At 42.8% G+C, this 27,546-nt stretch overlaps 1 protein-coding gene across 5 annotated transcripts in view; it reads right to left on the minus strand.

Annotated features, from left to right (window-relative positions):
• The window catches only part of CDKAL1 (CDK5 regulatory subunit associated protein 1 like 1), a 411,323-nt gene that overhangs the window by 281,649 nt on the left and 102,128 nt on the right, over window positions 1-27,546 (minus strand). For all 5 annotated transcript variants that reach the window (XM_048308004.1, XM_048307996.1, XM_048308011.1 and 2 more), the window contains one exon: window positions 1,278-1,374. In XM_048308004.1, the coding sequence (XP_048163961.1) occupies window positions 1,278-1,374 (97 nt within the window). The remainder of the gene's footprint in view (window positions 1-1,277; window positions 1,375-27,546) is intronic.

Here is a 27,546-nt window from a genome sequence, read left to right on the forward strand (position 1 = left end):
CACATTCTTTGTAAAATGGGAAGAAATCTTAAATGTACAAACTGAACACACGCACAATATATGCTCTTAGCTTTGTTTTTGTTAATAGTTTTGCCTCAAGTTTAACACCTTTCTGAGCTGAGGGATCTCTTATTTAAAGCACAGTAAATTTTACCATAGCAATGACAGCTAGAGGACAATGTCATTATTGCAAAACTACCTTTCAGTATTTTTAGGTCTAGTTACAAAGTACTTGGGAACACTGCACTAACAGCCTAATTCATTTCCTAATAGAAATCTTTCTTTAAGAAATACGGAAGTACAAATATTTTTCATGAAACACTGGTTCTAGGTACTCAAATGAAGATGATGAAAAGAGGTTAATTTTCAGAAATTACATGTTATCTGAAAGAAAACCTTAAAAAAGAGAGGAAAAAATGTTTTAAAAAAACCTCAAACTTCCCAATTTTAGTAAGTTAAAATCATCAAAACTGAAACATTGAATTACAATCTAGGTCAAAGGATACTGACTTGCTCATTTTTTTCCCTCTGTCTACATATGTGTAGATATTGTTATACTCACTATAACAACCAATAATGGATCAATAACTATGTGGCCTCTGAGCTAAGTGAAGATCCATTCACCCATTTTACTTTTTTCTCTTACAAAGATGATTCAATGATACAGTAGTACCTCATCCCAAAGAATACTGAAGGCACTTTGTTAACTGACGTCAAAGCTCTGTGGTTTCTTTTTCAAGGTAAAGCTTGGTAACTGTTTAACAACTCAGTCACCAGTGGATTTAACTCTTCAGACTGCCTCAAATTTAAACAAAATAATCATTGCTATTTGCCATTCTGCTTAATAGTGTGAAGTAAAAAAAGCACCAAACCCTCACCTGTGTCTGTGTAATTCATGTTTAGTCCCCTATGCTTCTTCCACTTCCATTTTAACAGAGGGCTTGTCTTAGAGCAAATAAACTGTGATATTTTTAAGAATATGGTAATTGATACTTTCATCCTCGATGAAGCCTGGAAATTTTCAGGCTTCAAAGGGCACTGGAAGTCAGTTCCAACAACAGCCTCCCTTTCTTTCTCCCCTCATGCCAAAACCAAAGCAAATCACCCTCAACTGAAGGAAGGTTTACACGTTGTATAATGCAAGATGATGAACAGGAAGGGGACATGGCAGGAAGATTCTCTGCTGCTTTATCCAAGAGAAAGGCAACGAAGTCTAGATGTTGATATCGACCTACTGAAAACATTTAGAAAAACCTTGGATTTCTAAAGATACATACCCCTATAATACTCAAGCCTTTCAGGTACTCCTGGCGAGGTTGGGCTTGGGGTACACAGCCTGCTAGAACGACTTTCTTCTTCCCTTCTTGGGCTTTCCTAAAGGACAAACAGTGCGTTAATATTTTTTGAGAACTATCATTTTCAACTTCAACATATTATGCATGTGACAACAGAAAGCAACACAACAAAAACCTCCCCAAATCAGAAACAACTTGTACATGTTTCAGCCTAAGAAACCAAAACACCAAAAGAACCCCATATGAAGCGACAGCACACGTGGTTCGTTTTGGGATTTATCTACGGAGACCATAACCATTACATATCTTGGACAAAAACACAACCTTGAAAGCCCTAATCAAGTTCACTTAATTTTCATTTGCCAAAATGGTAGAAGAAAAACCCTAACCCTAGGGTTAGGTCAAGAAAGATGGGACAGAGCTATTAACCTCAATTCAAAAAGTCACACAGAATGCAAGGGTCAGCCTATGCAGGCAGAAACCTCTAGCTCTGAACAGACACATTTATGTAGTACCAGTCAGAACTGACCAGTTACATCAGTCTTCTGATCTTTCCTTAAAATGTTTATTTATTTTGAAATATGCAGTTACTTTAAAATGTTTAAGTATTTAAGCATATTGAGCACTTTCAAGCAGTAAGTACTTGCCTCTGGGCAGAGAAACATTTGTCTGGATTTTAACTTATATAATTCCTCAGCTTTAATGCTACCTTAGCATTAAGCAGGAAATCAAAACACTAAGATTAAATGGTTGACACTGTTCATTTCCTTTGTAACATTTCTACTCACTTTGAATTCAACAGTGAGTATCAAGCCAGCACTAAATCTCGAAACTAATGGAAGGCCTGCACAGAACTAGTGGCTGCACACAAAACAGTGAGATGCAAAACCTGCTAACGTTCATTCAACTTTGAAGATCATCCATAAGCACATTAACCCAACACAACAACTGCATTACAATGTGCAAAACATGAAAGAAGAAAAGTGCTGAATAATTTTAGCAGATTTGCTAGGTCTAACGTACTATGGGTTGCTCCAAGAACAATCTTTCACAGTTTCATGTTATATCACCACCTCCTGGCAGGCTTCTGTCAAACTGGAACCTTGTACAACCATCTTTTCTCCAGCAATGTACGAATTCATGAAGTGTTTACTGTTATGTTCGAATAGGCTAAGACATGTCACAACACTTTTCAGAAGAAATATCCAAAATACACAAGTACTTAGATAATTTTATACTCTTCAGCTTGCTTGACCTGTTGTTGCAGTGGGGATCCTGCAACATGCATATACCAAACCAGGAGTCCCGTGGAAAGGAAATATATATGGACTGACAGATTCTTGCTAGCTGTTTCAGAGATGTTTATTTCTCCAGCCGCATGGCCGGAGCTCTGCCCAGGAACTGTTCCAGTCACGGGACCAAGGGTCCTTCTGCCCGCGCAGGGAACACAAACCAACCAATGGGAACGAGGCTGAGCAGGGACAGGGAAGCCCCGTGTCTGTGCCCTCAGGGCCCCTCTCCCAGGGCTACACGGCAGGGGAGGGACCCCAACACCTCACCCGTTTTATTTTAATAAAAGGAGAATGAAAACAACTGGATAAACATAACAAGAACAGTTTCAAGACAAAACAAGCCACCCTCCTGAGTCTTTAAATGTCCAATCAGATTCTGTGGAACATCTTAGGGTTGACAGAAGGGAGACAGAACTCTGAGCATGCTTTGTGGGGAAACTGAGGCAGGAGAGGGTTTAACTTCTTCCCTTCCCCTTTTCATCCCCCACTCGGCATTGGAAAGGGATTTTTGGGGAAACAGTTGGCAAAAGCATGGTTTTGTGAGGGAAACCATGGATGAAAAAACGGATTGGGAATACACTGGGGGTAATAGGACATAGGGTAAAAGGGAAAGGTGGGATTAGGAAAGGGAGACTGTAGGGGGGGTTTACAGTGGAGATACTGTCTAACATGACTACGATTTTTTGCATATATACTGCCTTTTACAGGAACACCATCAGGCCCAGTGACCTGCGATGCTTGTAACCCTTTTCTACCTTGTATAATTTTGAATTGCACCACCTCTCCATCTCCCAACCTTGGGATGCATTTTTCAGGGTTATTATTTTTAATAGCAGTTCTATGCACGAATATGTCTTGCTGGTTGTCACACCTTGTTATAAAACCATAATTTTGCTTAACATTATACCATTTTACTATCCCTAAGATCTTAGCTACTATGATCTTTTCCTTTTTCCGAGTGGCTGCTGTTTTCTGTCTCGCTGCGTCTTTGCTCTCTCCTTCGGTCGCTCCCGTGTTGGAATTGTCGGGGCTGCTCGTGCCTGCGCGCTCTTCCCGGGGTCGCGTTCGGGGCTGTGCGGGCCGGGCTGGGCCGCGCCGCTCAGTTCTCCGTGCGTCGCCTCCTCTGGTCGCAGCTTCGCTGCCGCTGCCGGGTGCTGCACCCACGTCTCGGCCGGGCCCCCGAGCGACGACCCCCCCGCGCCCTGCTCCAGCGCGTTTCGGCTGGGCACGGCTCTGTTCCACCGCCACCGCCGCCAGCCGCCGCCCGCGCGCCGCCCCTCTTGGTCGGGCGTTCACGGGGCTCGCTCCACCACACGCTGCACGGGACCATTCGGGCACCGCCGGGTCCCGCTGCTCCCCGCTCCGCCACCGACACTGCGGCTCACGTGGCTCCGCCCGCGCGCGGGAACTGCCTCGCTGCTGCTCTCAGAGCGCTCGGTGCACGTGGCCTGGGCCGCACGGTCCCTGCGCCAGGCTTCCCTTCGCCAGGACACAGCTGACATTGCTCAACAGTCTCAGTAACTAAATAATATTCACGAAAATATTCTTCCATCGGCATATATTTTGACTCCAGTATTAACTGTGTCCAAACGGTTTTCCAAAAGCCCTTGGTAAGAATTAAATCCCAAGAAACATAGAAAAAGTTCTTAAACAACCATGCCAGGAAGTGTTTCAGTTCTTTTTGAGCTTGAATCAAGCTAAAATTTACAAATCGTTGTTCAAGAATCATTTTAAGTTTAAGATAAATGTCCATATGCGGCTCTGAGAGCCAAGAGTCTTCCCACGGTTCCTCCATAGTTTAGATATGGAATAGCAAAGCAAAACCAAGAAGAGGAATCCAAAGTTTCCAGGGTTTACTCACACAAATCAGTCGCTTAGGGATCGGGGATCGTTCTGCTCTCAATTCCCCACCATTTGTTGCAGTGGGGATACTGCAACACGCATATATCAAACCAGGAGTCCCGTGGAAAGGAAATATATACGGACAGACAGATTCTTGCTAGCTGTTTCAGAGATGTTTATTTCTCCAGCCGCATGGCCGGATTTCTGCCCAGGAACTGTTCCAGTCACGGGACCAAGGGTCCTTCTGCCCGCGCAGGGAACACAAACCAACCAATGGGAACGAGGCTGAGCAGGGACAGGGAAGCCCCGTGTCTGTGCCCTCAGGGCCCCTCTCCCAGGGCTACACGGCAGGGGAGGGACCCCAACAACCTGTTTCAAACCTGAATGCACTAAAGTGATCTTCAACAAGCACACAGCTGCTTCGTGGGTGTGTATCGATCTCCAGCTAAGGTAATTTTAACAAAAAACCCCCAAACCAACCCAGAGTGGTACCACACACAGTTCCACTACTCACAGTTTTCACTTCACACTTGTAATATGGACAAATCTATTTACAAATTACAGTGCAAATGAAAGCTCACCATAACACACAAATTGTAACATTAAAGGAGATCATAGGCCATTTTGCTAAATACCTTGTGTTGTCTGCTGCACTGAAATGAGGTATTTTAAAGGAAAGAAATGAATACCCTATACAAACACAAATGAGAAATAACAGGAAAAAATATTATGATTGTTACCTCATATCCAATATAAATTCAGCAAATGTCTATAAAATACCTGATATTTTTTGAGTGGGACATTCAGGAAATGTTCAGACATTCATAATACAGAACCTCGTTGGTCCTCTACTTGCACACTAAGTGTGTAATATAAATGCAAATCTTTTCACCTCTTCCTTGATAATATTTCTGTGGGTAAAGAACTATGATGTAATGCTAATTTAGCATTTATTTCTTAGGCACAGAATATAGCAACATGTCTCCAAAACCCACAATCCCTCATTTCTTTCTGTGGTAAATATTTAAGGATTTTGCAAAACTTCAACGGAGGTTACCTACTACATAGCCAAGAAAAAATAAGAAAATAAAAATCATACATTACCTGTCACATAGCACCATGTGACAATCCACTAACTCAAAGGATAAAAATCACTACTTATATAGTCTAACAGGCTCAACCTAATGCCTGGAGGCAAGACAATAAGCCCTGTCTCCAGCAAACAAAGCACACATCCCTAGGCAACTTGGCATCTGGTATAATCTGCTGCGAGCAACAGCCCTCTCCATCTACTTGAAAACCTGGGAGCACTACAGAAGAAAAAGCTTTTATTCACATCTTTTTATCCGAGAAAAAAAAAAAATAAACAAAGTTTCCCTTGACACATTAAATGGCATTTTAATGTTATTTCACAGCTTTAACATTTTGCCATATCTTCTGGGACTTTAACTAGAGCTAGGGGCGGAAAAGCTAAAATGAATATTCTTCATTATAAGCACTGCCTTCATGTAACTTTCTTTAAGTTGTACAGGTCTCTACAGAATAAAGAATTTTGTACACTGAGATTTTTTTTCTTTAAAATGCAATTAAGTGGAAATGCCAGAACTAAATTTTCAATCATAGCCAATTTTCATTACCTTCATAATACACCGCAATACATAAAACCCACCATAAATGAAAAGCCATTGTAAGGAAATTATGAAATTTTTTGCCTCATTTTCGAGAAACCACTTCTCGAAACATGCATTCCAGTGCTATATTGTCACCTCCTTTTAATATTGTTTAATGAGCCCTACTCATATTAACAAAAGCCTGCAAAAATTATTCTTCAGAAATCTAGTTAGCACGAGAACTGTATTAGAAGAGCCTTTCTTCTTCAAAAACATGAATAGTAAGAAGAATAATACTTCATGGAATCTAGTAGGTGGCATGAATAAATACATCTTCTCTTTCAGAACTCTTTATATTTTTAAGTTACATGAACCCTACCTTGAACTTTCAATTTAATTGACTCATGAAACATCTTCTAGAAATACTCTTTTCTAAAAACGACTTGCAAGATATACGTCTGAATAGAAATTTAATTAGAGCAATTCTTTTTTTTAAGAAAGGAATTATTCAAGCTACTTCTTAAGTAATGGGTGGGGAACAAAAAGCAAGTGGGAAACAAAAGGGGCGTGAAGTGCTGCATACAGTGGAGGACTCATACAAGATCACAGATTTATGCTCCCCTGCAGAGATACAGACACTGCAACTATAAATGCACTATCAGACTTAATGAAATATGTTCAATGTATTCTGCCTTTCAAAAAGCAAATCTGAGAACTTAAGTGGAGAATTTCTGCCTTGCTTATGTGCACTTTTATTTATGTTAGGAACTTTCCCAAACCGAAATATTTTTCTCACAATTTTATGTCACTTGTTGCATGGCTCCTCTAATTTTTATTTTTTAAGCTCCAAGAAAATTTGGTCAGTAACACAACAAAGACAAAGAAACACCTCCCGCCCTCCTAAGAATCTCCCCATAAGCATTTGCTACATCAGCACAGTGTGTATAGCAACACTGCTGGACACCATGGCACCCAGTGCAGGAAGCTGTTCCACTTTTTCATGACTCACACAGCTACTGGGGTGGAACCACCAGAATAAAAAGTTAGGGACATTTCCCTGAGGTTCAAATCTAAGGAAGGCAATAAAAAAGTGAAAGCAGAGAAGATGGGCCAAGTTCAACAGAAGACAATCTGTGATACTGAAAGTAATTGCTAACTTGCCTTTGCTAGAGACAAGAGGAGCCAGACCACCGCTGCTTGCCTCCTCATTTTCCTTTCCATAAGCAGAGCTGCCTGCTGGATTTTTGTAAGCTGTGAACTCTTATGTAACTCATTGCTTTCAGGGAGCCACCACTACTCCCCACCAAGGGATCCCAGCTGCACAGGAAGGCTTAACAGGCCTTTGAAATCAAAAGCAGTCTAGTCTGCAGGGAGGAAAGCTGATAAACTACAGACTCGTCAGCATGAAACATGCAATTTGTATAGTGCTGCTCTAGCACCAGATATGTGAAACTAAGTATTATGCCTGAAAACCCCACATTTTTTCCTTCAAAACCCATTGTTGGTGGAATTAAATAATGAAGAAGTGTAGGAACAATGAGCAGAAGGTTGTCTGCAGCAGGACTAAGCAACAGTCAAATACAAGTAGGAGAAGAAGCAAGAGCAGAATTTTCAACAAAAGCAAGAAATTAAGGGGGGAAAGTGCTTTGCAGCGAGCTTCTTCAGCTTTGTGTTGATAGCACTTGGGAAATGTTCATAAAATAAGAAGTATTTCTAATGCTAAAGTACAACAAGAAGTAACTTTGTTATCCGAAATGAAAAAGTAATTATTTCAACCTGAATCCTAGTAGGCAGATGACAACTGACCATCCATGAACTATTCCCACCAAATGTAGCACTCACCTCCTCACAGTTGTACCTGCACAAAACCTGGCAACTTCCCCATAAGATGTGTGTACTGAAATTGAATTGTGCAATGCAGCACTGTAGTCTATTCATACCATTCTCATGGCCTCCTATTACACAAAACCAACAACAGTCCTTATCAGGTGTTTTAGAAAGGTGTGAAGCCATAAACAAAGGGGGGCTTTGTGTCTAGAAGTGCCCAAAGAAACGTCTGTATACATGAAAAAGTTCTGCTACAGCAGCTCTAGCTAAATACAGTATTAGCTGGGTATATGATGAGATCAGGCTGCCAATGGTTATAAAAAGTAAAATTGAGGAGATACTATTTCCCAGGCTGTAGAAACGGTGTTGTGATGTCTCTGGGGAAAAAGAAATGCTATTTGGCTGAAGATGCAAATATGTGAAAGATCTTCCAACTCTCTCATCTGCTGAATTAATCAGCAGAAAGCCACAAGTTTTAAAGAGAGAGCAACATCCATGGAATGAAAAGATGGTGTCTGTATAGCATTTGGAATACATTCCTGAAAATCCATAAAATCACATAGCCATTTTCTGTTTGAAAAATTACAAATGGTAAGTTGAACCGTAGCTTTACAGGCTTTGAGCCAACATAGTGTCTCATTAGTACCCAAAGGCTCACTTCCCATCCTCTCTGTCTGCTGCTGTTGCTCTTACCTTTCTCCAACTTCAACGCCCCCTCTTTCTCACTTCTGACCATCTGGTATCACTCCTCCTCTGCTCCAAGCTCTGCAGCTCACTGGGCCCTTCCAAAGCCCCATTTAACTCACTGATTTAGGAGAAATTTATTGAGTCAAGATTAGGGGGTCTTAACCATTTTGTTCCATCAAGTTAGTCCATGGGAGAAGGGCTGCAGCAGAGCCAAAACAGAGGGCAAGTGAAAGCTGTTGGGAAGGAAACAGAAAAAGAGAAGGATACAGGAACTCCTTGCTGTACCTCTGGAGAGCTTAACAAGTCTCATGAAACATTTGAGGTCACAATATGCTGAGCAGAGTGAGTGAGTAAGAGGCAAAAAGGATGTAAGAAACTCATATATGTTCTGCTTTCAAAGTTAGGGACAGCCCCATACACAAAGACTTGTGGATAACCTGAGGAAAGCTTATCAACATTATTAACCAGAGCAGAACCACTCCAGAGTCTGCTTGGGCGTGCCAGCTTCCTTGTGTACTCCACAGCCTCCAAAGAATTACTGCAATTTATCTGTGAGGCAGGTGAAGATGCAAAGCTCATCTGAGGATGTTTATGCTGATTATTGGAGTTTACTGAACTGCTCTTGGAGGACCTGTCTCTAGCAAAGCCGTGGCTCACTGCCATGCTGCATCCACCAAACTTGTCAAATAACATTTCCTTTGGCAAAAACCATCAGGTAACATGCAAATATTCCAGGGCAAAAAAGAGTTGCATGTCCTTCTCCTGACAAAATGAGCATGTCTTCTCTGAAAATACTTCAAAAAGATAAAAAAGCTTGCTCCATCAAACTCCAAACTGAGGTTGTAAAGACATGCTCCAAGCAAAAGTTAATAAATATAAACGTAAAAATATCCTCCTCTAAGGGAGTTTTTTATAGAAGGTGAAATGTCAGCTCTGAGAATAACCCCAAGACTCACATGCTACATACCAAATTACTCCCCAAGTTTCTGAGAGGAATGGAAACTTGTTTCTACACAACTACCTGGCATGTAAGTGAAGTGACTGCAGCTTTGTCTGCAAAAGGCTATCTGATTTGAAACTCTAGACCTAGTCAAATCAGTGCCTGAGTTTTACTCAAATTTTCTGTAAATGTAACTTTATTGGCAGCAATTAAAGATGCAACAGCAATTTCTGGGCAGTCATTACTCACACAAATATAGCATGTTAGTGGTAATGATGGTCTTTTCTTCCCACAAAGGCTTTCAAATTAATAGTTCAAAGACTTTATCAAACTGAAAAATCAGTCCAGAATGTATTCAGGAAGAGGATGGGATGAAGGGACTAATCCTCAATCTCACCTTGGACCTCGTTAGTAATTTTTGTAGCCCCAAGCAAGGCTGAATTGATCAATATGAGAGAGAAACTTCCAGGCTGTCTTTTGGTCAGGCTAGGCAAAAATGGTTACAGGCCAGTTCCTGTCCCTCCAGATGATTAAGAAAACAGATTTTAAAAAATCAATAAACCATAACTTTAAAGCAAATCTGCAAAACCCATAATTAGAAGTTTTCAGCCTTACAACTGTTCTTAAAAGGAAAGTGTAATTAATGACAATCTGCTCCTTAAAAAATTTCATCTTGGCTGCTGGCAGACAGATTTTTACTTGTTGGCTAAAAAGCATATCTATTTTAAATTTTAATTTTTTTTCTTGTGATTGCAAAGTTGTTGGTTTGGGGTTTTTTTTCTTTTTCTGTTTATTGAGAAGATTGAGGGACCTTGTCACGTAACAGAAAATACTAGAAATAGCATTTGTCCTCCCAAGACTGTTAAGCAGACTGGGGCCTGGCAATCTGCTCAGGAGGAGCCAAGACACCCACTTGCCAGTTCAATCCTCCCCCAGCTCTTGTCAAGTGAACAGCACGGTCTACCAGGACTTCTTAGACACTGACAAACCTTCCTTGCCTAACACAGGTGACATTCATGCTTTGTAGAAGGTATTCACTAAAACATTGAGACAACATTTGTCTCTGCAGTATTTTGCAAGTGGTCAGGCTCCCACCATTCTTCAGATAAAATAGTCAAGTATTTGGCTTTGCTGCTCTACGAATCTGGCATTTATGAGTTTTGGTCTCAAGCACATTGTTGGTAGGATACACTACAATGCTCCTCAGCTCCTTTACTTCTTCCCTCCTTTCAGTTCTCATCTTTAGCTGCCTGCTGACAGCAAAAGTACCCTTAACTTCTCTGAAGTAACAGAATACCAGATATACTGAAGTTCTGCCCACTCAGTCTTGCAAAAGCAGAGGCTGCTGGAAGCCAAACACCGAGGGAACTGCTGCAGGTGGCAAAAACTGGAATTGCCTTTGAAAAAAACCACCAGTATTTGAATATCCTTGAATCTTTATGTCCTTTAGCACACAGATGGCAAGTTGTAGTAAGTTTATAAAAAATATTTCACTGTCTTTCTGTATCTCCAGTTTCATGCTAGCCTTCTTGAGCAAGAATCTAAGAAGTGACAGTGGTGAGAGAGTTTTCAGAAGCAGAAATAGCTCCAAAGCTGTAGCAGCAATTTTGTTCTTTCTCTGCCTTCTGACACTACTTTCCTCCTTTAAATGCAAGCATTTTCGCTTCTACTACTTCAAAAAAGCAAGACTTCATGCTCCCCCTTCAAATGGGAAAACTTAATCCTGTCCTGAATTTATTTTTGCATATCTAGATGAACTTTTAAAAGGTACACTTGTCTCCAAAACAGTGAAAGGAAGTCTCATATAAATTCACCTGGAAAGTGACACTAAACTTCTGACAGATTAAAGAAATGGAAATCAAAATCAAAACACTGAACTTTTACAAAAATCACACAGCTCTTATGCTATTCCTCTGTTCTTTCTACACATATTCCTGTACAAATGACAATATTCTATCGTAGTATTTGTGGCATATCTCTCCTTTATATTTAGTTAATTGACAATTTATTCTACTTCACCTTCCCAGTCTTACCCCCCTCTTAGTTCTATTCATCTCTTTTAAAAAAAACAGAAGTGCCGTTTAGGGCACAGAATAATGATTGTAATTAATGTGTGAAATACTACACTGCCTCTCAGGTTCAAAGTACAGGCAGGCTTCGAGTTACATGAATGCATGGCCAATGGTTGTAATAGAAAACCCTGTTGATACAATGACTAAAAAATTAAATTAGTGTTGAATGAAACTTAAATAATCCATTCCTCCCTCCCCCTACACCCCCCCAGAGGTATAGCATGCTTCTCACTAATAGGCTACCTACAAACTCTAAGAAGGATTTGTTCTGGAAGCTGTTAAGAGTACTTCTCCAGGTTTTTTTGCTAAGTATAACACACCAGGAGTCTTTCTCCATAGGGTAAGGATGGTTAAAATCCAGAAAAAGGAAGCAGAATTTACACGGACTAAACCTACAAAGTAGTACATGATACCGACAGTGTTGTTTTACCAAGTCATCAGAACAAAACCCGTGCACAATTCTATGGTGTGTCTGACATAGAACATTCTGATAAAAAATCAAGGATAACAAAGGAACTAACAGCCAACTCATTTTTTCTTTGACTCCTCCAGGACAGCTGAGGAAGAAAACCACAGACCTGAAAGGCAGCCAAAATTCTGAACATCCAGGCTTTTTTTTTTTTTTGCTCAAAATCAGGTGGCTACAACTACTACATGAAAAAAACAAAAATAACTTCTTGAGCGCCACTAAATATAGTTTTCATCTTATGTGCACAGAAGACTGTCAGAAGTTATCAAAGAAAAGGAAGCAAAATTCAATGAAGTAATTTTTCAGAACAGTAAGCTGCACATTCTTTTTCCCTTATGGAAATGCTACGCGAGCAGCAACACTGTGCCTAGTTTTTGTCAGGAATTATGAAATAGATAAGGACTATAACATAGTGTGATGGAACAGGAAAAAGGCAACAAAGAACAGAGCAGAAAATTAAAAGAAAAAAAGAGAGAGATTTAGATCCTCAACACTGGAACCTTCATTCTGTCCAAATTGCACTGTATCACATTTTTATTAACCTTTGGATTTTCATTTGCTTTAAATGCTTCCAATAAAGCCCAGCAAGCTCTTCCTAATCTAAATAGGTAAGAACTGATCACAGGACCTAAGAGCAACAGAAATTATCCACTAGCCTCCTACATGCCAGACTCATGACAGCCTGACCATTTTAGCATTTCTCCAATGGACCTGTTCCAGTCTTATATTCCTCAACTGCCTCTGCTACACTCAAAACACAGTAATCCAGATGAAGCCCCACCAAGTAAAGAACAATAAACTTCTCCTCTCAATATCTTGTTCACGTTTTACTTATTCACAACTGAGAGTGACTCATGAGAGTTGGCTCACATTTCTTGGTCTTCACCATACATCCCACATTCTTTGCCACAGGCCACTTATCCATCAGCCATATCTCAGTAAACTATGAAACTGTGTCAATTAACTCTTCATTGATATCTTTAATTTCTCATTGTTTCATACCATACCTGAAAGAATGGTAAAGAGCCAAACAATTCTCCAGGGACTACATTTTGACCTGCAATTTATTTGTATGGTTTCTGTATTGCTAGAACATCTTAGTGGTTTCTACTCTCACACAAATTCATCACAGTCCCTGAAAGCAACAGACTCCTACACTGCTTTAACTTCATGCTTTAGAAGGGTCTTGTACCACACACTACAATACAAATGGAAGAGATATTCCTGTTTTATTTCCTTCAGAGACTGAAGCTTTGAGTCTGTGGTTACATATATAGATTCAAAAGTGTAATCCTGCTTCTGAAAAAAAAGATTTTGTCTTTTTCTATTCAGCCATTTTTAACTACAATATCAAAAACAAAACAAAAATTCTTGGGTGACTTGAATGACGATTGCACTTCACTTTTGCTTGTACTGCTGGAAGAATTCTCCACTCAGTTGTTGTCACTGATGCTTAAGCAGGGGAAGAGAGAAGATGCTGTTAGAAAGGTGGAAGCTCAAAAGTGCATCAAGCAGTGTAAGATGGCTTTAGTGCACTCCCACTGTGAGGTGGGACTGATCAGAGTAGCTACATCTGCTCCTTGCTTACAATTTATGCAGTATGCTTCCCTTCCATTGTGGTTTAGGCTTTTTGATGTACATGGTTGGGAAAACATTTCCAGGGTGGTGCTAAGAGGAAAAAAAGAAAAAGACAAGTCCTAGAAGTAGCTTTGAGAAATTACCAGTTTAAACATCTAAATCTAGTTCAAAATGTATTATTTAGAGAGCTAAAAATTGTAACTTCTGTCAGAGCTGAAGGGGTAATTTCTCTAAGCATATTAGCTTGCCTAAGAATGTTTCCTAAAATAACCCAGCTATCATTCTAGTAGTTTTCACAATAGATGATCTTCTAGAAGTTTAATACACTGCCAGGCATTTTATGGGGATACTAATAAATGTATGGGTTCATGAAAGTTTTAGGTCACGTGCATATCTGAAAGGTCAGAACAATTTAAAGGATTCTAGCAACAAAACTTTTAATTTCAAACAGACAGCAATCCAATGTGGATTGAATACAGCACCAAGCCTGACAGAGTTCAAGGAGCATTTGGACAATACTCTTGGGCACATGGTGTGATTCTTGGGGTGGTGCTGTGCAGGGCTGGGAGTTGGACTCGATGATCCTTGTGGGTCCCTTTCCAACTCATCATAATCTGTGTCATTCTTTGTGTGTGAGTGAACATAAATACATGCATATGACAACAGCTACTTCACTCCCAAAGCTCCATTTCCTTTTTCTCCCCTCCAAATTTTCCATAAAATTTAATTCTATCAGATTCATACCACCACAGTGCCCCTTTTTACAGTGCCCCTTTACCTGCACGTAGATGGAATATCCTATTTTTGGAGAACAAGCAGGCTCTAACACTGCACAGCACTAAGCATACAGTATGTAACCAGCAGCAGTAACTATCTGAGCACAGTAAACCACATATAACACTTCACCAGGATTCCACAGTCTCATCACCCATCCCAGTGATCAGGAAGGTCAGGACAAAGGCCCCAGTGCAATATGTTATTGATCTCTTTAGAGGTAATAATCGATCAGAAGAGTAATTAATCATTTTTAAAGGTTACTTTCCAAGTCCTAGGCAAAATAAGCTGGGTGCTTTACAGATAAAGTTTCTGTAACCATCTCTAACCTTTTTCTCATTCTTTTTTCTGATGCGTGATCACCCCCAGGTGAGTACAGGAAATGGAGGCAGACTCCAGCTGCATGTTTTATGGGGCTCCCAAACTTTCCTTGAGCAACGGATTTGTGTTCATACTAAAGCTCTAATGAAAAAGGCCCTCCACATTGAAGCTCCTTCCCTGGAATTCACACACACAGTAAACTCACACCAAAGTCGTAACATTCAAGTTTCTCCGTAACATATAAACAGTTCATAACAATGATTATATCAACCTTTAAATACCTCTAAGAAATATGAATTGCTTAAGCAGCCTTTCCTATGCAACCACTTCACATTTTTAATTCATTTCTATTTTTAATACAGCATGCATCTCTGCAGACTTCAAGACACCTCACACCAGGAAACTATACTAAATAATGCAGGGCTCAGCATTAAGCTCACTTAGCTCAAAAGCCTACTGAATCTCACTGGAAATTGTCATCCTGTTATGAAACTTCAGAAAAGAAATCCCTCTGCTCCCACCAACAATTTCAAAGAAATTCCGTTCTATGGCTCCCAAACACTGCAGAATTTGAGAGGGTGGGAGAAGCGCTAACTGCACAACTTACGCCTTTGAAATTTGCTCTAAAAGATTTCTCATGTCTTTCTTCCAAATTTTTCTAGCAAGTACATTTTTCAGACTCTGATTGCACTAAGCGTATAATATGTTTTCTTTGAAATACTACTTCATTAATAAACATCATGATTTTTTTTTCCTACCACAGCCTATATACAAAGATTCAAAGTATTAAATAGGCAATTGAGCCTTTTTTTCTGAATAGTCTGCACACAGGAAGATCTTCGCCTGTCAGCAGGCAGAAGTTTGTCTTTAAAACAGGTGCCAGAGGAAGCCAGAACTTTTCTTTTGAATAAAACTCAAATTAGGAAACTGAGCACTGCACTCCCTGAAACACCCTTCAAAATCTGTACCCCATTCATCAACTTTTCACATGTCTTGTATCAGACAACACATTCCAGGTTCCCCTAGAACTCAGGGGAGTGAAGCATGTGTTAACTTTATTTAAGATGATACAAAACACCGTATGTGTAAGATATAGGCCTACCTGTATCAGCAGAAGGGACTTCAGTAAGGGACAGGACACATGAGCTTACATGCACACTTGTATTTCAAAATACACTACAGAATTACAGAAGTAAAAAGGGAAGTTCTGCACTGCTGTTATACCAGCAGCTCGACCTGATTTTTTTAAGGTGTCTCAGATTTAACAGTATAAAACAGCAAGGAGTAAACATCTTAGGCTCCTAACCTGCTTTTAATAATACCCTTTACATAGAGGTAAACAGTGCTGAACTTCTATTGCTCCCCCTCCCCAAATTAAAGCTTTTACCCTGTTATGTGCCCTGACCATGGATCAAGTGAAGGCCAGATCAACTCTGATGACCTTCAAAAGACTTGAGAGCCTTCACTCCCCATGCACTCTCCTTAAAATGTTGTTACAGCTACATTCTCCCTCCCTACTCCCATGAGTGTGCCAAAAATTGCTCTTACTTTCCACCTCCATTCACAATATATATCAATTTATTTCTGCCAGTATTCGCCACTTTCTGAAAAAGCTATCAGATGTTGCACGCAAGAGTGTCTTCCCTCTGACGGGAATTGGGCAGGCCCAGACAAGACCCTATGAGTAAAGCAAGGTTAGCTTAAAGAGACACTGTGGAAATAGTTGTATCTAAAATAACACTGAGATGCATAAACTGTGCATCCATCCAGTTTGAAATGTCCTCAGTGTCAGAAAATCACAATGTCAGTAACAGAGATACCAAATTATAAAACACAAAGACAAACACCAAGAATTATTTGCTGCAGCAAACTTCTCCCAAACCATGCCTCTAACAACTTCTGCTTTAAAAAGCAACCCAGGAGAAAATGCAGGTATTTTACTATTCATACATTGGCTTTATCAATTTTAAAGCACAAAACCAGAGCACCCGTGGTGTTTACAATGAGTTATAACATTCAACAGGACTGCTCAAGCTCTGAGAGTACATGAATAATTTGAGAGTTTGCACATAACTCTCAAAAGTTATAAATTTTAACAAGCCAACTCCTTAATTTCATGTTCCTTATTCTAAAATACATGCACTTGACCTTGACATCAGAATGGGCAATTATACTCTCCACATTTTCAACTTACATACAGTTTAATTAATGTTACAAACTATTCCCACTCTTGGTATTCTACATCCTGGTATTAGAGAACCTGCAATACATTTACTTCATTTAATACTGCCCAATACAATACAAAATGTTTTTATTTTTATTATGATTTTTCTTTTTGCAAAACTGGACATAATTAAAGGCATGAATAAATTGAAAGGAACTGTTCATGCTGCCAGTGTTTTCCTGAAACCAGTATTTGCTGACTGTTACTACAAAAAGAAGACACATCATGCTAATTTAGAGAAATCATGGCTGAGGCTATAGTCTACAGTCAGTGTCTATCCAGCTATCATGTTCCAGAATTTATCCAGTCCATAAAACACACACTTCAATTCCTATTTGTACCACAGAAAGTGCTTGTGAGCTGTTTGAAAAAACCCGCATTTTCTCTCCTGTTCTTCTCCTATAACTCCCCAGCTATACATACCCTTCCTTCTACAAATGCAGCACTCCACTTGCCACATGATCATCAGCCAATATCCCAGAAAGAGCTCAAATACCAGACTGGCAGTTCTGTACAAGCCCAAGCAACACTGGATGCTTTTTCCATGATTGTCAACAATAGTTTTCTCTATGGACTATAAATTATGCTCTTGTATCTTTTGCTTAGCTTACAGTTCTCTCTAGGACAAAGAAAGCTTGTAAGTAAATCAACAGTTTGGAGCATCTTGCTTTCCTGTTGTTATTGTTTCTTTTATTATTAACCCAGTATTAGCATTGCCCTGGTCTAATGGAACTGTCTCAGCATTGCGACATTTGTTTAATTCAACATCCATCAATTATTACCACAGCCAATGGCATTTTAAAAAGCTAGCACTTACATACTTTGTATAAATTTGTATAGGAAATACTGGAGATATATAATAAATATACATCCTGTAGTGGGTTGAACCTGAGTTGATGAACAGTCTTTTAGACTAATGATGCTTCTCACAATTTACATATTTAAACCGCACGGAAAGGCGGGATTTTTCCTTTTTTGTCGGAGCTCACCTGCTGGAAGGTGGGGGGGGCTCCGAGCCTCCCGGGCCCGCTGGGATGGGCCAGGGCCACTGCCCCTTCCCCCCCTTTCCCAACGCTGCGGCACAGACCCTGGGTCGCTGCAGGGGGACTGTCCCAGAGCCGCAGGCAGCTAAAACCAGCCATGGACTGCCACAGCTAAACCCATCCAGCGCGGCTTCTGGGGACAGGCGGGTCCCTCTCCTCTCCATGCGGAGCCGGCGGAGCCAGCGGGAGCCGGCAGAGCCTCCTGTCTGCAGCCAGCACACTCCGTGCTGAACTGAAGAGGACACCACGCAGCCAGCAGCACAAAGGGAGCGAGGCTTTCCCCACCGTAAAGCCTGAACAAGAACACCCTTCAACATGGCGGCTTCAGAGTCAGAGAGAAAGAGAAGTGAGTCACGTGGGACGGAGCTGAGCATGGCGACGGGAGAAAAGAGGGCGGTGCCGCGATTCTCGCGCGCAGCTTAAAAGAAACCTTCTTGCATGCCATGGTAAGAAACTGTAACACCACAAACTGTTTGTCTCTTTAATCCATTTGAAGTACATGGGGGGATGAAGAATCAACGTGTGGCCTGTGAAGATTGTGAAGAGTGCCTATGCCAGGCTATATAGAAGTAGTAAGAGGCTGTTAGAGACCTGTGGCGAAGAAAAGCCTCTGTGTGCAGGCCAAAATAACTTATCCTTAAAAAGATGAATAACCCCATGTGATGGCCCATGTTTTGTAGTGTGAAGGAACTGTGAGATTTTTCATGGGAGAGATGTTCTACACACAGCAGATTGATTGTTTCCGGGCGGATCTGCTGTTAGTGGCAGTTTGGGAACCACATGCAACTGAAGGAAAACCCTTTTTTCCTTAAGCATGAGAGAGAGACTTTTCAAGAACTGGAACACTGACTAACATCCCACGTTCTGTCATCCTTGTGTGAGCTGGGTAAAAGGAGAGAAGTGCTGGAGGGGGGGGGGGGGGGGGATTTGCTTTAATTTCTTGTTATTTCTCTTTACTTTTAATTCTATTAGTAATAAAACTCTTTCATTGTACTGCAACTGTTTAAGGTTTGTGCCTGCTTTGCTTTCTCCTAATTCTTATCTCACAGAAGGAAAATAAGTAAGTAATGAATATTTTGAACCAAAACCCCTACACTTAATTGGTGTTTCCGCCCGGTTTCGAACCCAACCCACTACACATCCTTAACACCACTTCAAAATTGGTAGGCTCTCTTTTCTTACTTCTAATGCATATAGCCTTTCCCTTATTCTTAGAGCTCTCCACCATGTATGTTCCCTTAATAACACTAGTGTCTCTTTGCCAAAATACTAGATTTTTTTACCCTTCATCTTGTAATATTTTCCACTTTCCTGTGGATATCTAAAAAAGCTACCTTAACATCGCCCAATTAGACCTTTATTCCACATTCCTCACTCTTGATTACAAAATTGTGGACTAGCTAAGGAACTGTTCTCACATAAATCTCAATGTAGTCTAAATTTTTCTTCTCTGACAATTTTACTGGCTTTTTTATTTCTTTCCAAATGACAAACACATTATTCACTGAGATAATACCCACTGAAGATAATCAGCTTCACAAAGTCCCCAATCCTTCTCAATCTATCAGTCTGAAATCCATTTATGATTTCATCTTCACCTGACACAGTTCAAAAATAGCTATCACCTCATTCTAGGTAGAAAAATGTTTATAGTAGAAATATAGACATAATTAAATGTGATGTTTGACATTTTCTGAAAAACACTGTTCAGTTCAGGAACCAGATGAACAGTCCGAACAGGTCAGAGGGACAAATAGTTGTGTTGGAAGGCACCTTGTAACACTGAACTTCTATTTGTCAAGCAAATCTCACTCCAGCAGAAGTTGCCCATCTGTTGTGTGTAAAAATAGCAAAACCAGTTTGTTTGCATTCCCAGTAAAAGCTAATCAGTGTGGGGGAGTAAGAGATCTTTGCTTACAAACAGGCTTCCTGGAAGAGTGATGTAGAAGTTACTATTGACAAGGACTCCTCCCAAGTGGTAGTGGGAGGGAAGGAGAGCTTCCCAGTTTTATTGAAAATCACCACTGTTGGCTATGATAACAGGGTGAAAACAGTGAAGGTCTTAGGAAATTGAGTAAAACAACCTCAAAGTAAAATTGTTTAGGTTTATAGTATGAATTTCAGAAATCCTCATAACATCATCACAGATCATGGTTTTACATGGCGACAGAAGAAAACCTCTCTCTTTAGGAAGCTGAGGACCAACTACTGTTGGTCCAAGCTTAAAAAAAAAAGTAGTCTTGGTAAATAACAAAACTAATGAAATTATAGGCTGATAGTTAAGTAGCTGTTTTCCCACTATATAACAAGTCATTTGCTTTCAAGAAAAATCTGTTTTTTGCCTTAAAAATGATGTGCCAGAGAAGCTGACTGGCTAAATCTTCCCAACTTCTTCCAATACACATCTAAGAAGCATTGTTTAAAAAATATTCCAAAGACAGTAAACTATTTGAAAAGAAACACAAACTTAAAATAGCAAGTATTTTCAAGCACCACCTGCAGCAAAGAGAAGCAGCAGAGCAGCAAAGTTTCTAATTACCTGCTGTAACAAAAACCACACAACACTTGAAATTATCATGGGTAAGTAAGTCCTAATAGAAAAAGTTCATCTTTTTGTTGCATCTGTTATCCCAAACCACAGTTTTGATTAATAATTTAACATACTTGAATGGTTAACACTACATTTATTACTCCATATTCTAAATAATCAACAACCTCTCCTAAAGGAGGGCAATTACTGTCTGAACATTTAAAGTTCACTGTATTCCTCTCAGAAGCCTGTGGTTATTGATGCAGGATCTCAGAAACCATTACTTTCACAAGGATTTTGGATAGAGTGAACTTTTCTCAAGCAAGAGAAGTAAAAGCTACAAAGCCAGTTGACACAAAACACAGAAATCTAACTCTGGCACATATGAGCCTCTGGAAAATTTGGCCTCATTTCTGCCAAAGCTGTATTTACAATAAAATGTAAGTGCTGAATAGGCTGAAGACTCGTGACAGATACCACATGATTTTGAACTATGGTTATGAGGGTCAACATCTGATCTTGAACTATGCCATTAGAAGACATCATTAGCAAAACAAAAGCTCCCAAGTACCAAAACAACTGACATTCACTAACAAGTATTGCTCACTAAATAAGAATTAAACTGAGCTCTGAGAATTCTAGTGAAACTTGCAGATATTATCACACTAAGGAACAATTCATGGCATGTATAAGATTTTAGTTATAGGATGATTTGGGGTTGAAGGGACCTTGAAGATTACCTAGTTCCAAACCCCCTGTCATGTACAGAGACACCTTTCACTAGACCAGGTTGCTTAGGGCCCCATCAATCTGGTCTTGAACGCTTCCAGGGATAGGGCATCTACAATTTCTATGAGCAACTTCTTCCAATGACTCACCACCCTCACAGTGAAGGATTTCTTCCTAATATCTAATCTAAACCTACTCTCAGTTTGAAGCCATTCCCCCTTGTCTTGTCACTCATGCCCTTGTTGATAGTCTCTCTCCATCCTCCTTGTGTAAACCATACCAGATAAAATAAATTTTCCTTTTTCAGTATTTATTACGTGCACACATACTTTTGTGAGTGCAAACAGTGAAAAAAGTGAGGGGGGAAAGTAACTTCTTCACATAAACATTATTACCCAATTCTAAAACAATATAGAATGCCAAGTACCTGAGTAATACCTCAAGACAAATGCAGAAGCTGAATTAATAATGTCTAGTTTGCCCAAAAGATCTTGTAAACAACCTGCAATCAATATTTTTATTATTCTGAATGCAAAATCTCAACATTTGTGTTCTTCTTCCCCAAAACCTTGGATACATTAGGATTGTACTGTCATTTTGGTTTAGAACTGAGGTCTCTCTCAAAAGGTGACGCTGTCTATGGTCTCTGACTGATGGGGTCTTGGCTGAATAGTTCACCTAAATCAGGTCAGAATTCCTTGTCTCACATCAAGGTGGATCTGTGTAGGTTACGGGGGTTCTGAGGTTCTGTCGGGACGGCCGGACGTAGACGGTGACGGATGGAGACGAGAGATCTCTATAGGCAGGTCTTGGGACACAGCCGGTTTATTGTAAAGGGCGTGGGTATTGGGGCACTGCTCAGAGCTGGTAGACTCAGCTCTGAGCAGGCCCAAGAGAGCAAGAGAGTGAACGGGTGAGAGAGAGAGAGAGAGAGAGTAGGAGCATGAGTGGAAGTGGAAGAGAGAGAATGAGAATGTGAATGAGTAGAAGAGAGAGAGTGAGAATGAGAATGTCTGAAGTCCTGGTTACAATACAATAAATCATCTTCTGCACTGAATATTCTAATTGTCACTAACCAATCTAATACAAGATACAAATCCTATAGCATTTACATACAGCCTGTAAGAGTTCTTATATTACCATAGAGTGTTACATCTTAACTTCTAAAAACTACTCTTTGGACCCCTTCTGCTGAGCTAGTAGGGTCTGCTCTGACCCTTGGACCTGTTTGCAAGCAGAGGGTATTGTTCCATCAAGAGGGGATTACTTCAGTGGCCATACCATTGTTTTCCAGTTGTTCAGTAACTAAGACCTGGTATTTCAAAAGTGGCTTTCATTTCGATGTTGCCTGTAGTTTTCATATTCCCAAAATCTTTTGTCAGGCAATCATATTTCCAAGGCTTTCCTGTTTCATCTTCCCCAACATCTCCCCCTTTTCGACGGACAATTAAGATATTAGACATAGTCTTACTCGTCATTTTTTGCACACACTGAAGTATACAAGGTACTGCTACTAAAACTATAATTATTACTACTAGAATAATCAAGCCTATTTTACAGAGTTCCCTTAGCCAAGGTGCAAAGCTCCAACCATCAAACAAACTGTCTAGCCAAGACGAGTTATCTGTTGTAATTTGGTTAGCTAGGTCCCTTAGTTTGTCTTTGGTTGATTTACAGGTAAAGCTTAGCTACAAAAACTAAAACATAAGAATAAAAGCAACATGCACGTGCGCAGATGAGAAAGCTCCATTATTTTCTTGAGCTGTTTTTGGCAGATCGCTTTCTTCTGGTGATTCTGCGTACTTCAGGTTTGGGTGCTTGCTTCCTGGCTTCCACTTGCAGGGTCACTGGCTGGTGTGGAACAGACAGTGGGCTTTGATGCGTGGTACAGCTTCACGTTCTTTGCTGGAATCCACTTGGTTCCTTCACCTGTGGAGAGACATGCAAATCCCTTTCCCCACTTTATAAGATCATAAGGTCTTTCTATTTTTCCTGATGCTAAATTCTTAATTAAAACTGGAGGGTGCTCTTTCAGTTTTGCTTTTTTGTTGTTTAGGAAATGTCTATAGATGGGGGGTTCAGGCTCTTCTGCAGAGCTGTTCAAGAAATTAAAAACATACAAGGCTTTATTCAACCTCCTTTGAGGTGTATCCTGGGCTTTTCCCCTTTTCTGTTGATTTAAAATGCGTTTTAAAGTTTGATGTGCTCCTTTTAGGGTACTTTTTGGCAGTTGTTTAAGATACGGTGAGCAAATGCCACTGTATCTTACAGCACTTTTTAGTTCTTTAATTTGGAGAGTGGAGATGGGAGCCCACATTTTAGGACTGTCAGGCTGTTGGCTAGCTATCACAGGCTTAGTTAATAGACTAAGACTTTCATCTTTATAGATTTGGGGTCTTATTTCATGGCAATCTGTTAATTTAGAATAATCTGAGCACTTTGGAGGATTTTTTGATTCAGAAGGTAGTGCTGACAAACTTTCAGAACTCGTTTTCTCTTTCTGGGTTGCAAGATCCCCGCCGCTTGCCGGCGGGACTCTGGGGCTTATTGCAAACAAATCTGGCTGCTTTTCAGAGTTTACTTGTGTTAGATTTAAAGCATCAGCTCCGGCAGAGGGGCTCTCCGTCTCCCCTGCCACTGGAGCTGCATTATTGCTCTCGGTTCCCCCCCTGCTCGCAGCTTCTGAGGCAAGGCTGCGCTGCGCGGAGGGATACGGCTGTACGGTGTCGGGGGACCCCGGCGGGGGCGGCTGCGGCGCGGGGATGGGACCCGGCGGGGGTGATGATGGCATGGCAGAGTTCGGGAGTGGTGCAGCCGATCTCGGTGGCGGCGGGCGAGGAGGCGGGGTGGAGCTGCGCGGCGGAGTCGCGGGAGGATGCGCGGCTGGTCCTGGGAGCGGTGCTGAGGTTGGAGAAGTCTGAGCGGACTGATACCACTGGTCCGGGAGTTGCAGCAATGGCGCATGCGTATGTTGCAACGATTGCGCATGCGCGTGTTGCGTCATCAGGTCCGCGCGGTAGGCCGTAAGGGCAGCAGTCCGTGTGGCGGGCGGTTCGGGCAAAGCGAAAGATGGCAGGACTGCAGAACCAGGGGCTGGGGCTGCGGTCGCGGGAGGCAGGAGGGCTGGTGGCTGGATCGCGGCGTGCTGCTGCTGGAAGCTTGTAGGCTGGGCTGGGGTGGGTGGTGGTGCCGCAGGAGACGGGGCTGCAGTGCCGGGAGACGTAGCTGGAGCAGGGGCAGGTACGGGGGAGACTGCAGACATCCGTGCAGGCAGCGCGGCACCGGCATCAAGTGGCTCGCAGAGCTGGGGCGCTCCCAGCGCAAGTGATGGTGTGCGGGGATTGGGGAACCGCACAGAAACGGCAGGAGGAGCGGAAGTAGACACAGGCGGCTGCTGTGCCGCCACGGGGCCGGGGGACCGCTCGGGGCGTGCTGTGCGCGCTTGAACGGCAGGGTGGGGGGGTAGGGTTCCTGCGGTAACGTGCACAGGGGGTGCCGGGGACAGCAGGACAGCCGTGGCCGGCGCTCTGGGCACCAGTGTTTCGGGAGCGGCAGGGGACTGTGAAGACGCAGCAGCGGCGGACGGGGATGGAACAATGGCTATCATAGGCGCCGTGTGGGGGGGGGGACCTGGGGGGCTGGAAGAAGGGTCGCCGCTTGGCTTTGGGGGGGGCCGGCTATAATGGCAGCCATGGCCATAACCGGCGCGGCTGGGGGAGGGGTAACACCCGTAGGTAGCAGGGGGGTAGGCGCTGGCCCCGCCGGGGGTACCGCCGGGGGGCGGGGCCATCATGATGTCAGCAGCGGGGGGTGGGGTAGCAATGACGGCAGCAGGGGGGGGTGGAGCCGCGGTGACGGAACCGGGGGGGGGGCACGGAGGGGCAGGGGCAAGGGGCGGGGCCGCGGAGACGCTGGCACTGAAGGCGGGGGCCGCGGGGGATGGGGCAGCGGGGGCCGCGGGGGATGGGGCAGCGGGGAGGAACGGGATGGCGGGAGGGGCGGGAGGGGCCGTAGGGTCCGGTGGGGTGGCTGGGGCCGGGGTAAGGGGTGCGGGGGCCGCGAGCGCGGGGGGCGGGACGGCGCGCGTCAGCCGGACCGCGGGTATCGGAGCCACGGGGTCCGGCGGAGGGGCGGGGGCTGTGCTCCGCTGCGGGCTCGCGACGGCAAGGGGCGGACTCGCAGCCGGAGCTGGGCTCGGCGGGGTGACTGCTGCGGGCGGCGCCACCGCAGCAAACAGCTCTACCAGCGCTCTGCAAGCTGGGATCAGCTGTGCAGCTGCCATATCTCGGTAGGAGATATTATTAAAGAGCTTAACTCCAACTGTGTCCCAAAAGTCTCTTGTAAAGACGGCTGAACGGTCAGCATTTGGGAAATTAAGTCGGGTCCATTCTAAAAGATTTTTTAGCTCGTGTTTAGGCAACTGACTTGGACCAGAGCTTATAAGTAAATGCTTAAGTTGCTTATAGAGATCTCTGTCATGGGCAGAGTGGGTTTGTCCCATTTTTTAGACCAGTATGATACTCACTTAGGTGATGTCGCAGGAGCAGCGTCCTTACTCAGATGTCTGTCGTGGGGGGCTGGCCAGGCACTCCACTCAGCACTCAGGACGCCGCTTTTCGGTCCTTTCCCAGAGCTCCGGTTTCAGGCGTCGCTTGGCAACGGCTTTCCGTGCTCAGGACCTCACGGGTGGGTCCGCACTGAGCTCCAGCGCGGGCGGTGCTCAGCACTACTCGCCTGTGCTCGGGGCGTGCGGCAGATTTCCCTCCGCAGAGCTCCGGTCAGTACTGCTTAGCAGCGTGTCCGTGCTCGAGGGGTGATACGGCAGACCTCCTCAAAGAGCTCCAGGGGGCCGCTGCGCAGCAGTGGCGGCCCGTGCTCGAGGACTGCCAGGCAATTCCCTCCAAGAGCTCCAGGTAATCCCCGTGCTCGAAGGCTGCCTCAGCAGAATTACAGAGCTCCAGCTATTACGATGCGCAGCATCGGTATGCCGTGCTCACGACAAGTTCTAGGTGGCTATAACTGGTCTTTTAGTTACCGTCCATGGAGAAAAGTCCTACAGATGGAGAAGGCTGAACCGGGCGTTCAATCACGTTGTGCGCCAGACTGCAGGTGCTGGGTGTGGGTTCGGCAATCACGGTGGGCGCCAGACTGTAGGTTGTGGGTGTGGGTTCGGCAATCACGGTGGGCGCCAGACTGTAGGTTCTGGGTATGGGTTCGGCAATCACGGTGGGCGCCAGACTGTAGGTTACGGGTGTGGGTTCGGCAATCACGGTGGGCGCCAGACTGTAGGTTACTGGGGTTCTGGGGTCCAGTCAGGACGGCCGGACGTAGACGGTGATGGATGGAGACGAGAGATCTATATAGGCAGGTCTTGGGACACAGCCGGTTTATTGTAAAGGGCGTGGGTATTGGGGCACTGCTCAGAGCTGGTAGACTCAGCTCTGAGCAGGCCCAAGAGAGCAAGAGAGTGAACGGGTGAGAGAGAGAGAGAGAGAGAGTAGGAGCATGAGTGGAAGTGGAAGAGAGAGAATGAGAATGTGAATGAGTAGAAGAGAGAGAGTGAGAATGAGAATGTCTGAAGTCCTGGTTACAATACAATAAATCATCTTCTGCACTGAATATTCTAATTGTCACTAACCAATCTAATACAAGATACAAATCCTATAGCATTTACATACAGCCTATAAGAGTTCTTATATTACCATAGAGTGTTACATCTTAACTTCTAAAAACTACTCTTTGGACCCCTTCTGCTGAGCTAGTAGGGTCTGCTCTGACCCTTGGACCTGTTTGCAAGCAGAGGGTATTGTTCCATCAAGAGGGGATTACTTCAGTGGCCATACCATTGTTTTCCAGTTGTTCAGTAACTAAGACCTGGTATTTCAAAAGTGGCTTTCATTTCGATGTTGCCTGTAGTTTTCATATTCCCAAAATCTTTTGTCAGGCAATCATATTTCCAAGGCTTTCCTGTTTCATCTTCCCCAACAGATCTGTCCATGTTAAAAAGTTTGACAGTTTACAGTAGTAACACGGAGGGGGGCAACCCCATACCTTGGCTGCAGGGGTGGACAGCTTCTGGAATGTTGCTTTCCAGCTCAGACCTGGCAGTGTTTACATTTGAAACTCACCGTGAGTTAGGAACACTTATCAGACTACTGATAAACCAAGAATAAAGCTACAATGTGGAATAGAAGAGTAATTTGCAAAATCTTACATGAAAACAAAACCACTATCTTCAGACAACCTCTCAACAATACTGGATGCAAGAGCTAGCCTCAGGGAAAAAATTCTGAGATCAACCTCAACTGGTAAA

Source organism: Corvus hawaiiensis, chromosome 1 (assembly GCF_020740725.1).
Source record: "Corvus hawaiiensis isolate bCorHaw1 chromosome 1, bCorHaw1.pri.cur, whole genome shotgun sequence".
NCBI classification, from domain to species: domain Eukaryota; kingdom Metazoa; phylum Chordata; class Aves; order Passeriformes; family Corvidae; genus Corvus; species Corvus hawaiiensis.